At 37.6% G+C, this 15706-nt stretch overlaps 1 protein-coding gene across 1 annotated transcript; it reads left to right on the top strand.

Moving 5' to 3' along the window:
* Positions 1-3128: 3128 nt before the first annotated feature.
* On the top strand, positions 3129-4769 carry LOC103927098 (serine/threonine-protein kinase OXI1-like). Its single transcript, XM_009335996.3, has 2 exons — positions 3129-3561; positions 3658-4769. The coding sequence occupies exons 1-2, from the start codon at positions 3173-3175 to the stop codon at positions 4577-4579; spliced, it is 1311 nt and encodes a 436-aa protein (XP_009334271.1). The 5' UTR covers positions 3129-3172; the 3' UTR covers positions 4580-4769.
* The last annotated feature ends 10937 nt before the right edge of the window (positions 4770-15706 follow it).

Below are 15706 nucleotides of genomic sequence, written 5' to 3'. Positions count from 1 at the left end.
ATATATGTGGAAGGCTTTGTGGAGAGGTTGTGTACCAAGGAAGGTTAAAATATGCGTATGACGGTACTGTCTAAATGCCCTACCAACTAGAGCCAATTTGAAGAGCAGGAAGGTGATCACGACTGACACTTGTCTTTTCTGTGATGGAGACACGGAAAGTGTTGAACATGCGTTGTTGGAATGCTCAAGATCAGCGTCTATCTGGTTCTCCAGCCCATTATGTTTGAGGACGGAAAGGCATATCTATGGTGCTTTTCGTATGTGGCTGGTAAAGGTGGCGAGATTACTTGCCCATCAAAGCTTTGACTTAGCTTTGATCTTGATATGGAATGGTACGGCTTTGAATCAGGTGGATATCAATTGCAAATCCCAAGCTTCGCTGCAGGAATATAGGAAGTTGCACGGTTCCAAGAAATGCAGCAGACCGTCAATCCCTCAAAAATGGGAGAAACCTGATGTGGGCTGGCTTAAATGCAAGTTCGATGGCACGTGGGATGAGTTAGGTGAGCTAGGGGGTATTGGTGTGGTGATTCGAGATGATAATGGTGCTTTGTGGCACCTACAGCAATGAAAATTCGAGGGGTCTGCTCGGCAGTACTGGCAGAAATCATGGCTGCTCGGGCAGCAGTACTTTTTGCTCACGACCTGGGAGTAACTCATTTGGAAGTGCAAGGGGATGCAATGATGGTTATCAATGCTCTTCAAAATGATGCGGCAACTCCATGCAATGGTACCTTTGGGAATATTTTGAATGATGCTAGTCAATTGTTGAAGTCTATTCTGAATTGGAAGGTCACGTTTGGTTGATGTGAGACAAACAAGATTGCACATCGGCTTGCGAGATTGGGCTTAACGTTGGATGCTCAGGTTTCTTGGTTTGAATAACCTTATGCTGTAATATCTGATTTTCTTTTCTAGGATAGTGTTACTATTTAACTTAGAGGTGCGAGACACTCTTTTTTTCTTGGTTTCTATTGAAATTCCTGGCAAGATTTTTATCCAGATCTATTATTAGCATCCTATCCTCTTTGCTTGTACGTTTTCTTTGTCATATAATAAATATCGTATTTCATAAAATAATAAAAAAAGATTAAATGGAAATGGAATGATGACTATATCTTATATACTCTTATACCAAATCTTTTACCGATTCCTGATAAGAGTATTTTTCTTTTTAAAATATAAAAATTTGGAGTTAACAACTAAATTTCTAGAGCACCAATATAAAGAAATTTATTTAAAATTTATATTAAAAAAATAACTTTTAATAAACTATCACGACCTAATAAATAAACCCTAGATAAAGCACCGTAATAGAACATGGTTATCCATAAAACTTTTTTTGAACCAAAAGACCCATAAGAAATTACCCAAAATCTTGCAGGTCAAACCAAACCTAAGAGCGAAAGAGAATAAAAAAAACCCATCACCAACGAAATCCACTTCACCCATTTTTATGTGTAGTGTGTTTGACTCAGCACACCTTCAATTTCCCACCACACTCCTTTAATGTCGAACCCGACCTTAAAAAAATCGAACCGGGTAGTACTGAACCATTGGGTACCCAGAATCAAACAACTACCCGAACTCGGTAAGAGGATCGGGACCACGACGCCATTTCTTCGGTAATACCAAATGGTTGATTTGATTGGCCGTTTGATTTTACGAACGTCTGGGAAGGTTCTCAGAGAGATAGTTTTATATTTTTCAATTGAAATATATGTGGGCGTTTGATTTGATTGAGATTAGATCTCAATCGCTCATAAAAATATAAATATTTCTCACTTAAAACCAAGCCCTCTAGTCAACGACTCTGACACTTTCTCGTGACTCCGATTCTCTTTCGCTCTGTTTCTTCTCCGTCAACTCCACACACCGCACCACCAGATCGTAGCATACCTCCAAATTCATATTCTTCCACGACACCGCACCGTCAAATTCATCGCCCATTCCCACCTAATTCATCGTCCAGTCCCACCAAATTTATCTTCCACCTCCGGCTTGTACAGACTCTCTTTCCCTCTCGACCTTCCGCCACTCATTCCTCTATTAGCTAGTAGTCGACCACCGTAAAGCTCGATGAAAATCCCTTTCATTTCAGTCTACAACGTAAAGCTCCATCATTTCTCAACCAATATCTCGATTCAACCGCTGTGTCTGCCACTCCTCTCTTTCAAGATTTAGGGTTTTTAAATTTCGGATTGGGTTAGGGTTTTTCATTTTCAAATTGGAGGATGAATTTAGAATTGGGGATTGATTTTCGAATTGTCCTAAGGGTTTTCGGATCCCAAACCCAAAAAAAAACCCTTAAAATTTTGTTTCTCTTATTTCAATATTTTCAATAACGAGAGTCGCGTAAGCACCATAACACTATGTTTGGATAAGGGAAATAAACTTGGAATTTTGATAAAAGTCAGAATTTATAAATTGACATGCACCAATTTTCTTGTTTGGATTCATAAACATAGAAATTTAGAATTTCTGCGTGGAAAACAAACTTGGAATTTGGGACCTCCAATTCTCAAGTTCAAATTCCATGTAAATAGGTGTCATTTCCCAATTTCTATGATTGAGAGTTTAAAAATAACAAATTTCATATTCAATTCCATTGTTCTTTTAGGTTAACCAAACAAGAAATTTACAAATTCTAGAAAATAAAATCTCATTATTTCAATTTCCGTCATTTTTAAATTCCTTAATAATCTTAAATTTCTTCATCCAAACATATTGCAAGTTTCCACCAGTTTGAACCAAAACATTCCCTGCACCGCACGTCTTCTGGAATAAAGACCGCCTCACGGACTCACATTCACCGCCCCCGGTTTCTTCCTCTCCAAGACATCAACAAAATAAAAGAGAAAAATCTCCCAAACAATAATATTTCAGTGACGACGTCATCCTCAACAACGCGCAGGAAATTTGCCCGCGCTTCAAAACAGTAAACCACCGCACGATCCCGCCACGCCACCACACACCCAGGAAATATCCATACGTGTCCGCATCACAGCGCACCACACACACCAACAGCAGCATGCAAAGAAGAGTAAAAAAAGAAAGTAAAAGCCAATGTATGGGCCCCGCCCCTTGAATTGAACCCTTCCTCGCTAAGACTACTATAAATTTCGGTCTCTGGCTCCCTGCACAGCTGCCACCCAAAACAGAGCTTTCAACCATGGCCAACCAAGACGACGGCGTCACGGTTCCCAGCTTGGATTTCCAGCGCCTGAGAGTGATCTCGGTGCTGGGCCACGGAGCCAAGGGCGTGGTGTTTCTGGTGAAGGGCGAAGAGCCGGCGGAGGAGCTCATGGCCTTAAAGGTAATTTCCAAGGACTTGATCGAGCGGAGGAGTAAAGACACGAAGAGTGACGGCAGCGAGTACCGGAGAGTCAGCTTCGAGCAGCAAGTACTTCGTCGTTTTGACCACCCACTCTTGCCGAAGCTGCATGGCGTTCTCGACACTGAGAAGCTCGCCGGCTACGCCATTGATTACTGCCCCGGCCGCGATCTCAATTGCCTCAGAAAACGACAGACGGAGAGGATGTTCTCTGATGAGGTCATCAGGTAATTCAATCTCAAAGATCTCTCGAATTAATGTATTCAATTCTATTTGGCTGCCGAGAAAATTAAATTCGGATTTTCGTTTCCTTTTTTTATTAGATTTTACGCGGCGGAATTGGTTCTAGTATTGGATTATCTGCACGGATTAGGAGTGGTTTACAGAGATTTGAAACCGGAGAACATCATGATCCAAGAGAACGGTCACATTATGCTCGTCGATTTCGATCTCTCCACCGAGCTCTCTCCGATAAGGACTCCTCCTCGATCAGCTCAATCGGATCGTGTCAGATCAAATTCCATAGCAAAATCAATCACAGTGCAAAAGAAGCGGCGCTCGCCGTTCCACCGCTTCTGCAACTCGGGGATTTCGCCGGACGAAACGGTGGCGCCGCCCGAACTGCGCGTCAACTTGGAAAGCCTCTCCGGGTCGGATTTGGCCGAGAAGTCGAACTCGTTTGTTGGGACGGAGGAGTACGTGGCGCCCGAAATTGTATCGGGACATGGCCATGACTTCGGCGTCGATTGGTGGTCCCTCGGGGTGCTTCTTTACGAAATGCTGTACGGTACGACGCCGTTCCGGGGATCTAACAGAAAAGAGACGTTTTATCGGATACTGACAAAAACTCCTGAACTAACAGGCCAAACGACGGCTTTGAGGGATCTGATAAAAAATTTGCTTGAGAAGGACCCGAAGCAGAGAATCGGATCGGTGGAGATCAAGGGCCACGATTTCTTTAAATGGGTTGAGTGGGACTCGGTTTTGCGAATCTCGAGGCCGCCGTACATCCCCGAAATTGCGCCGGCGGTGGGTACGGACGGAATTGAAAATAAAATTGATGTGGAGACGGTGGTGAAGGGAATATTCGGTGCTGAAGATGGTGGTGGGGAGGAGGAGGAGAATAAAGGCAAGGAAAGTGAGGAGAATAATAGAAAATGGAATAATAATGGGAAGGAAGGAAATCAGGAGGATGTAAATAAAGGGGTTTGCGTGGAAGGTTGTAAAGCATTTTTAGTTTTCTAACTATTCTTTGAGAGGTTTTAGTTTCAAATCTCGTGAATAGTTAATTTGATACCAAATAAGGTTACTTATTGTATGGTTTAGTCGAATTTTCTTATTTTTCTTAGTGTAAAATATTTTTTGAGAGGTTTTAGTTTTGAATCTCGTGAATAGTTAATTTGATACCAAATAGAGTTACTTATTGTATGGTTTAGTCGAATTCTCCTCTTTTTCTTAGTGTAAAATATATCATTGTACTAAAAAAAAAAACTATTCTTTCATTAGCTTAATTTTGTAATTGAGAGGTGATAGATCATAGATGGTTGTTTAACTTATCTAAACCTTTAATTTAACATTATGTGTTCCGTATTTTTCCAATGATATCCTTGTGATACAAAGGGTTTTTTGGACTCCGGATCTTCGCCAGATTCTTTTTATGAGGATCCCAAAGATTCGTCAGTTCGGTCAGTTCATCGTGCATTATGCGGTCATAAATTATTTTAAATATTTTTATTTAAAATTAAACACAAGCAATACTTGATAAAAATTGATCGCACGATGTACGATGAACGAACACGATTCATAAATCCTCATGATCTTCACCAAAAGGATCCGGAGAGGATCATGTTGGGGTTTTTGGTAGGATATTAGGGTCAGACTCAAAAATAGTTATGAAAATGTCATTTTCGAGATTTGAGACTTGAAAGCTTACGAACTTGTCATTTCTCATTTATAAGATAATTTAAGTGAAAAAGAATATTACGAGATTTAAGAGAAAAGTCATTTGTTAATTTCGGGATCGAGTGAATTGTCATTTGTTAATTTCGAGATCGAGTGAAGTGAAAAAGTATATTACGAGATTTGAAGCCTACGAACTTGTTATTTATCATTTGTTGTTTCGAGATCTGAGTAAGTAAAAAAGAATACTATTAGATTATAGTATTAAGTGGCAAGATACGTTATGAGTTTCATAACTATCGACGTATGTGTCGAAACAAGATAAAGGAAAATGTGGCAAATGTGGTAGACGATGTTATGGCATTGGACACATTGGCCCCAAAGGGTTTTTTATAGTTACATCAGTTTGCTTCTTTCTTTTTTTGCCATATTGTGTTGTTACAATTTCTTTGTTTTTTTATTTTTTTTTTCGTCCTAACTTTAACGACCTGTCCTAAAAACCTACGGTTTTTATAATTTTAAAATGTGAAATTTCGAAAATGCCCTTCAAGGCAAATGCATTGACTTTTGTTGATTGCCTTGTCGAGTCATGTAAGATTCATTTTCTTGGCTTATCCTCGTACTACTCATCGCTACGAATGCGTGAGCGCAAACGGAACGTAATTTGGAGTTATAATGAAGAAGTTATTAACGAATGAAGTGGAGGGCAAAATTGTAAATTTATTATTTTCTGGAATGCTCCAGATTTTTGGAGCAAAATCTGGAAAGCCACGTGTGTGGCCTAGATTAAATGGAAGAAAGGAAGGGCAGGACGCCCAATCAGAAAGAAGGGAGAGAAAAGAGTGACCAATGGGGGAGAGAATAAAGGAAGGGAAATGAGATAGTGGAGGAGCACCGGATCACCCTTGACCTAGTTCCTCCTCGTTGACCCGACCCGTTCCACGTTATTCCGACGTGATTTTCATTGGTTTTTCCGTCAAATTGCCGCCATCCACCACCTGGAAAACATTCCATGATCTCCCATCTTCCATTTCCAATCAAATTTCATTAAATTTAGCCTTGATTCCGTGATGAATGGAACATGTGGGTTCCGGGGTGCCACGGCGGAAATTCAACAATCATGAAGATGACTCCGTCAACCACCACCACTAATAGACTCTCCTTAACCTCAGAAACAAAGTCCATGCATTGGTTGGGGTGTTGGAGCTTGTTTGGAGTCGAATGAAAACCACTTATTTCTAGGGTTTCCGATAGGTTCGTGGTAATTTGAGGCTTTTTTCCGGTCAAATTGGACTTGGTTGCATGTATGAAACTTGCTCTACTTATTGAGATCTTCATTTCTGTGAAATTTGAGAATTTTTAAAAATAGTTGATTTTTTCGATGAGTCGGGGCAGCCGACCGCCGTGTATGGCGGCACGTGGGTCGAGGCATCCATTGACTTTCCTAGGCTAAATTTGATTCTCTAATTCTGTATGTGAAGTCCTATTGACGAATTTCCGTCGTTTGAACCTAGTTCCATTAAGGTCCGCCACTTGATTATTATAGTAATCAACGATTCGACTGTTAGATAGTCACCAAACTTTAATACATCATAGTACATAATTTATGAGGATCATAGGAACTTACGGATCGGGAATCCGATGTAAGGATCTTCCCGAATTGGATTTGTTAGTTCATAAAATAAAACGTTGACCGCCACTTGAATTTGCAATTGGCGAAGATCCAACCGTTGGGTCGTAATGAAACTTTAGTATGATGTTTTCAAGCATAAGGTGGATCTTTGGATGTTACGGATCAGAAATTTGAGTTGCGGATCTTCTGGATCGAGTTACGTAGGTTTGTGGACCCTACCGTAGATCTTTGATTGACGGTTGACTTTTGGTCAAGGGTTTCAAATCATTCTAGAACATCCTTGAGGATGTGTTTTATGTAAGTTACATGTTCTATCAATAAGAATTCTGAGTTGTGAATTGATATTTGTTCTAGGCGACGATCGTTCATGACGTCTTGATATTCTTGCCAGGGAGTTGTAGCGCGGACCTCAGGTGAATGGGTTTTTTTCCTTTCTATAGTGTATGTCTATATATATATATAAACTTTAAGGTTTCCAGAAACGTTTTATATATGGAACTATGTTTTGCTTGCCATGTCGTAAATAAGTTACATTTTAAATATTGCATTATTACACTTGTGAATTGTATTGTGTGATGTTACGGAGACTCAGGTAAAGCTTCAAGTGAGTATTATGTGATTGAATGGGTTGTATTGCATTGGTATACGCACATTTATTTAGAGCCCATCATGGCTGCACCCCGGTATTAGTGCTCTCGCCCGGGGCTAGGGCCATCCTTCACATGATTGTTCACTTCCCGCACCGCACGCTCACCTTAGATCCAAGTCTAGTGTCAGCCTGTCGTACAAACCACAATAGGTGGTTCCGACTCGTAGGTGATTCGCGATTTATCGCACAAATTTCATGTGATCGTAGCACTTGAGCGTATACCCAACCTGTCGTACAAGTCACACTAGGTGACTCCGACTCATGTGCTAGCCTAGATTGATGAGCCATAGGTCCAGTCGTACAGGTCACGTTAGGTGACTCCGATTGGCGTACTATTTTATATTGGTTTCACACCTAGCTTACATTTATTATTGATGAGATATTATGACATGGCATACTTTAGTTTTCGCTGCTCTTGTGCATTGGTTTTTATACCTACGTAGTAGTACTATTTTCTAGAAACTATACGGGTTTTACGGCGAAGGGTTATAACGCTTTCAAAAGGTTTTTATCAAAACTTTATTTTTAGGCCCAGTCACCCTTGTTTTTTGCCCCTCCAGGTGTTAGTAGCAGAGTTTTCATACCGACGAAGATTATTGGCAAATCTTGGTGTAGGCGATTATCATTAATGGTATAATTCTCACCCTATTTTATTGTACTGTACTTATGCTCTGTCATCACGTGTGAAATGAGTTCATACCCGCTCACTGCGCACTCTTGTATTTAAGCACTTTTAGGTTTAAATTTCACATCTTCGACATCCATACCGTCAGCCAACACAGCTTGATTCGGAGTCCTATTGGACATCCCGGGTCAGGGCGTGTCAATTTGGTATCAGAGTATAAGTTAGGCAGTATTACGTTCATCACACGCGTGATGTAAGCATTCTTGGTTCTTGAGCCTAATGTTCGAATCTTGCCACCTCGTCAAATACGAAAAATATGTTAACTTTTCCTAAGTTTTGGGCAGTTTTGTCAACTTGTCAACATTTTAAAAGGTCACTTTGGCGAATGCTTTTAGACTTAAAGCAAAGAACTTCCTTACCAAGGAAAAATGTAAATTTGAAACAAGCTGATGGCCTTAAAGCAAGGCTAATTTATCGAATGGTGTATTAGCAGGGATCTATAAATCAATCCCATCATTATTTTCACGCCATCATAACCAACCTTTTCGAGATAGGAAACCAGAAATGATTTTGATTCCTTGCCAGTACCCATTATCATATCATCTATTAGAATACCTATGAAGTTACTTCGTCAAGATTCCAAAATTGTCTTAAGCGACAACATGGTGCTAAAGAGGTAGCGCTTGACAAAAGAAACATTTGGGGGACATTCACGTTTGGTTCCCGATAGCACTAATCTTCTTAAATGCACTAGTTACCATTTTGGATCTTCAGGATAAAGATTGACTTTAGTTTAAGCCCGTTCTAAAGTAAATTATTAGCAAATTCCTCTTTCCAGCTTTGGGACATTCTAACCAATACTAGTTTCCGAATTTCTTTTGGTGATGTACTTGTCATTTCGATGAGTATAGGCACCGAAATACGAGTTATTATACCTATGATTAGTATAAAATCTCCTAGGTAGTGAGCATTTATCCTAGAATTATGGAACCACCTCACAGGACCAGTTCCTTATCAGTCGTCCAAAACCACCACCCAAGCGGGCTCTAGTCTGTAATCAACATATGGTAGTGCTACTAATTAACGATATTGTCCGATATTCAGGACCTGTCAACCAGTATTCAAGCGGTAAGATTTCTGATATCGAACACAGGTGCTAGTATATGGGAGTGATACATTTACACCAGAATGTCAGTTCACAGGTTCAGGGTAACGAACAATATCAAAATATCATAAATCTGTTAATTAGCGCGCGACTAATAAAGTGATTAACAGTGACTGCTGGAGCTAAAGAAACTAAATCTCGGAAAATTAGGAGCAAGTTTTGTATCAGGACAGTAAACTCATAGTTGTTTTTACCTTATCACCTATCTAGGTAAACAAAACCTCTCTGACTAGCCACCTTTTCGATTACTTCCACAAGTAGATAGTAGAATTAAAGTATGAGTTAATTTCTCACTATTAGAGTGAATGAAGTATCAAGGAAGCAATGAAGATCTATTAGCATGTGGCGGAGTGAGAGGAAGTATTATTGTACGTTTTAAGGACACTAGCCAAAGTGAAATATTGCTAAGAGTAACAATTTAAATGAAATAATTTAAAAAGTTTTTGTTTCCATAACAAGGATATTATCTGAAAAATCTGATTATTGTTGTATTTTTGCGAGATTCTTTGCATGCTTATTAAAGAAATATTCATAAGTCTTTTGAAATCAGTATTCCCAATTATTTAGTTACGTATCTATTCTTTAGGTTTAAGCTACAAGGAGTGTTTGATAATCATTTTACTTTCAGTATTTTAGTTTTAAATCAATCAAAATTACTAGTAGCCATAAGGGCGTCATCCAAAACATCTTAAACCACTACAGGGTAATTCAGTGGTTGGAGATAAATTTCAGATCCATATTCCACATGACACGTCCTGAGTTTGATTCATATCGATGGTGAATCGAAATGGCTAAGGGGAGATTAAAATGCCTCTGTGAGCTTTCTAACCCCTGAAAGAGTAGACTACCGTAATGAAGCTACCAACTAATAACATGTTCAAAATTTCTTGCATGAACTTGGAGAACCTTACGTTGCAGCGAAAATTCCATAAATATAAATTTGTTGAATGTTCTTATAAAGGGCCAGTTGCTTATGAGAGCATTTTGGGTTCAAATAGAGGGTTGAAAGGATCTTAATAATCACTTGAACTACAATGAGTCATTCGTCGACCGCTCGTTTCGTGAACATTTAAATATATTGTTGTCAGATGGATTTGTACAAATGGGTGGGAGTAGTTGAGTCTATATATTCTCTCTCGAATGCATGAAAGGTGTCCAAGTATCTGGTTTGTCGGCCAAACAAAGTCTAATGACTTTATGGCAATTGTTTGACTCCGTTAGTCCTCATTAAATTCATATATTTAGAAAATTGAAAGAAAGACAATGACTTGCTTTGCAAGTTCACGTGAAAAGCACGTGAGGTGCAGGGAAAAGGGCAACATATGAGCCAAGCTGCAACATAAACCATCTACCTGTGTATTTCGTTGACAGGTAATTTCTGCTTTTTATATTCTATATACTTTACCATTCACACGCAACAACAACAAAATTATAATATTCATATATATATGTATATATAATGTACTTATCTCAATAATAATTTAACTAAATCAATCATACGCACCAAACGAAACTTCACAATAACATGGTTCCATTACACTATTGACCCTTTGTCTGTTAAACTTTCATGTTAATTGTTATTTCTTAATGTGTTATTTTCTGTTAATGTCATCTCCTTCTCTTGGACCACGCATTTCGGTCTCATTGAGCTACCGGCTCTCATGTTGTAGGACACATTTTGCAATTACAGAAACACTACATTGGTGCACTATACATAATAAATAAGAAATTTTCCAAAGAAAACCGAACCTCCTCGTTGATCTGTGTTTGTTGAAAACAAATGTTGGAGAACAATTTAGAAACAATAAAATAACAGATGTACAAAACTAAAATACTTATACTTTATTATTCACAAATACTTGCAATACAGAATGCAATAACACAATAATTACAAAAATTAATATCATAAAAACTTGAATGAATTGAAGGTAGAGGCTAGCGCAAACGCTATGTCCTTCGAACAGTATTTCCGTCCCACTCGTGTGCTTGTGGTTCTACAACGTCTGCTCGACCAGGATACAACTACCTAATTCTACAACCCGCACTGGATTATAGAACTCTAGCGAATTGTTTTGTGTGTTTGCTCTTTGAAAAGTTTGTACGGAAGATAAGGAGGAAGAAGAAAAGATAATGATTGATGGAAATGAGAACTCCAGTTATATAGGCTCTTTCATACCTCTTCAAACACCTTTTAAATGTATCTGAAAGCCTAATCCACACAACCATAATGCTCAAGCCTTCAATCCATTTCCAAATGGTCCAAGTTCTAATTACTAAGAAAAAGGAATAAGCCTATATAAAGGCTAGTAAAAAAATACTGTTGACCAATGTAGGATGAGAGGGTCTCAAACTCCAACAACAAACACATTGATCTATTAATTAAACCATAACCTTGATAACGCACGCACGGAATTTTTCAATGTTCGATCGATCATTTTTGTAGGGAAATAGGGGGACAATAATTTTAATTTACTTTGGTCTAGTGGGAATTGACGGTTACGAAGGTTATCGCTACGACAAGTTATTGGAATCGCAGGTCACAAGGTCCGTCCAGAGAAACCTCGCATGCAACACAAAGACTAACCACAGAGGTCATTGAAGCTACAAAATCAACATATGAGAAGGAATAAGAACAAGAGCTTTTTTTTTATTTTATTTTTTATTTTTCCAAACAAGAGCTATTGTGGTTTTAGTTCTGCTAAGTTTTAAAGTCCAAAGAGCACAGACTACCTGCGGAGTATGGATATGGTTTCCCGACCGAATGTGTGGTTTAAGTTTCATAAGTTTTTTAAAGTCCAAGGAGTGTAGACTAGCCGCATAGCATAAGTATGATTTTCCAACCGAATATCCATGGATTACACACAATAACTCACATGGATTATGCACAATAACTTCCATTAACTTTTCACCTCTGAAAGCGTCCTTCCTTCTTAATGCTCGGACATCCGTCAAATACATTATTTCCACAATCTATATAGGGATGAAAAATGGCTCACATGGCACGAATCCAATGTTCATATAAGGCAAAAACAAAAAAACAAAAAAACAAAAGAAAAAAACCTCCTCGATTGCCAGTAATGTAATATTTTGAAACTTTATGGACTGTTTTAGTCAAATTTGGAGAAAAAAAGGCCAACCTGCTACTAATCTCAAACCACAATACAAAGATACAATGCGTAATTAACCCAAAAATAAATCACGAATGTCACACTGCCCATGCTTCAACACACTGGCCTTTTCGGCGGCCATAGTATATTTGGCCATACATTGCATATTATATTGACTATACTTTGTTTGAAGATAAATTTGGGAAAAAGCAGATTAAAAAGACCGCAAACTCAAACATAAAAATAAGGACAACGGAGATGAATAAAAAGAACTTAGAAAAACGAAAGAAAGAAAAACTCGAACGTGTTGCAGTCCTATTAAATTAGAAATGTAATTGTGTAAATCCTAGTAGATAGGAAAATATCTCTTATATTCTTATTAGGAGTTGATTACCTATTAATCTTGTCATCCTAAGGAATAAGAAATTAACATTTGCTATTACTATAAATAAAGACACAATGGGGTGGAATAGTACACACCTCACAATTACACTTCTATCTCTTCTCTCTACTATTGTCGTACCTTCCCTCTCTCTATGACCTCCATAATTGTTCAGTAACTTATGCCTACAACGGAATGCTTAATTTCAACAAATGCAAAAGGAAAATTTCATTGTTTTTATTGATCCAAGTCCAAATTATAGGCCACCTTTCAAGTGAGTTTTTTTTGTTTAGTTATATTTTTTTTTTTGCCTATTGCGCCCTTTGAGGTAAAAAAGGGAAGATATTTGAATTCCTTTTAACGAGTGCATCAGTTACATAATTTTGAATTTTAAATAGAGAGATTATATTCATACATTCTAAATTACTTCTTTCATATCCTTTTAGTTTTTTAATATTTATTTATCAAATGCTAGTGGTGTATAGAAAATATTTAAAAAATTAAAAAATTAAAAAGGTGTGGGAGAAGTAATTTAGGGTATGTGAATATAATCTCTCTTTTAAATATTTTTATTTTTGACAAGAAATGATAGAGTGGCATTTCATTAAACTTCATAAACAATTACAAGGGTTGCCAATCGGATACATAAGCTCAAGTGATCAAGAAATTGATCTGGAGTAAATTTGTGCAAGTAAACAAACGACAATAAACCTCTAAACGGCTATCACAAGCACTGCCCTACCCTACAAGATGTCTCCAGTACGAATTTGTCACAAAAACATGATAGACGCAACAAATTAACATTGACAAACACATAGGTCATTGCACAAGTGCGAGGCTGCATAGAATCATCGCAAGTGAGTTCACAATAAATCATCGTTGAAAGACAAGACCACATACTAGTTGCATAAAGAGAAGACAAATCCAACAACCACAAAACACGCGACCACAATTTACAGGACGAGGCAACAAAACCAACTACATACTACTTCGAGAAAGAAAGGAACCACCGGTCAGTTCATAACTTCATCACAGTGACCAAGACCTAAACCAGGACTACACCATTAGTACTTTTTATACATCACAGAGGTTGAAAAATGATGAAAGCATGTACAATGTACCTATGTTGTATATAAAGCATACACAAAAAACTAAATATTTTCCTTTTATATAGGTAGAAAATAAATCAATTTGTAATAGGGGAAGGTAAATCAAGTTATAGGGCAAACACAAAAATAACCTATGAAAGTGGTAAGTTAAAAAAAAAATAATAATAAAAGATATGGTACATGTAGGTAAATACCTTTAATCTACAACACAGGTATAAAACCCGGCAAAAACTCGTAGATAAGATTGTAGACATGCAAATTTCGGTGAAAATAAATATTTACCAACGCATTAAATTTCGGCATCCAAGGGCTTACATGGCATGCAAGAGCATACGTGGCATGCGAGGGCGGATAAGTTATCGAGGACACATGTCAACACTTGGTGAAAAGTAATATTTGATTTTAATTTAAATCAAACAAATTAATTAATTTAAATTTAAATCAAATGAAAATGCCAAATTGGGAAGATTGATTTGTTTGATTTTAATTTAATTTTTATTTGATTAAATGAAATATTAATTGAATGAGTAAAATCACAAATGATTAACCAAGACACAAATCAGGTCTTGGTTCTTTCGTAGGCAAAACTTGGAGAATCTATAAATAGGAGGCTCCAAGACAAAGAAAAGGGTCCAAAAAATCATTCATGTACAGACGCTAAAGCTTTGAAACTCTAAAGCTCTCAAGCACTCAAACCCCCTAAACACTCAAGAAGACTCGAAAACCTGCCGCATTCTTCGTCAAACCCGTGAAGAACCACCAAGCACCCCTACACGTGCCAGTTCCTCCATTGCCAAGAGCCAAAACCTTGTGGCATCCGTTCATTCAAGATCAAGTCATCGTGACCCTTGGATCAACAACCCCTACATCACACATCTACAAATATTGGAGATCGAATCAGAGGATCAAGTTATAAAGAGATTGAAACCCTAAAAATTCGTTAATACAATTTTTTTTTGTACACATGTTCTCTTGTCATTTGTTCCAAAATTTTCGTGTTTAGGAATTAAGATAGAGATGAATTAGAAATTATAGGTAGATAAATAACATGCGTAACTAGGAGAAGGCTTCCATATAAGAAAAAAAAAATGTAGGAAACCTACATCACAGGTTGATGATCCATGATAAAAAAAACTGAAGAAAACACAAAACAAAGATCATGCGTAAGGTAAATAACCAAAAAGAAAACAAAAGGTGAAAATGGTGTATATAATTCTTCCACTAAGTAAAAAGACGACATGTGATGAATAAAATAAAAAGAAAACTATAAAAGGAAGGATGACCGGAAGAGGAAAGTGAGGAGGAGACATACGAATTCTCACGAGGGTAAACTAGACGACTATAAGGTGTACAGGAGACGTGCGATTTCTCACTCAAAGAGAGAAATTATAGGGGATGACTATAAGAAAGTGAAGAGTGAGTGAGACATACGATTTCTCACTTAAAGAGGAAAAGGAAAAGAAGAAGAAGAAGAGACGTACAATTTCTCACACATAGAGAGAATGAGAAATTGTAGGGAGAATGAGAAATTGTAGGGAATCATTGTTTATTTTGATAATTAATCTTATCAATAATAAAAGATAATCCTAACCTCGCAACTACAATTCATTAAGGCAATAATAGCCTTTGTCCTATTGCATGAGCAATTATTGCCTTGGTGGTAAGGTGGAGTTTCTCTACATATAAAATCTTTTGAACAACAAAATTTATGGCAACATTTTGTCTAACTATTTTCTAGTAAAATAAATAGAAGAGATAATTGGATCAATGGTCCATGAATTTTAGCTCAATTAGAGAATTGGT

This window comes from the organism of the source record quoted next, unplaced genomic scaffold, assembly GCF_019419815.1.
Source record: "Pyrus x bretschneideri cultivar Hongxiangsu unplaced genomic scaffold, Pyrus_bretschneideri_v1 Contig7, whole genome shotgun sequence".
In the NCBI taxonomy this organism is placed as follows: Eukaryota; Viridiplantae; Streptophyta; class Magnoliopsida; order Rosales; family Rosaceae; genus Pyrus; species Pyrus x bretschneideri.
Note: the sequence above shows the minus strand (reverse complement) of the source record. Positions and strands in the feature narration are given on the sequence as shown.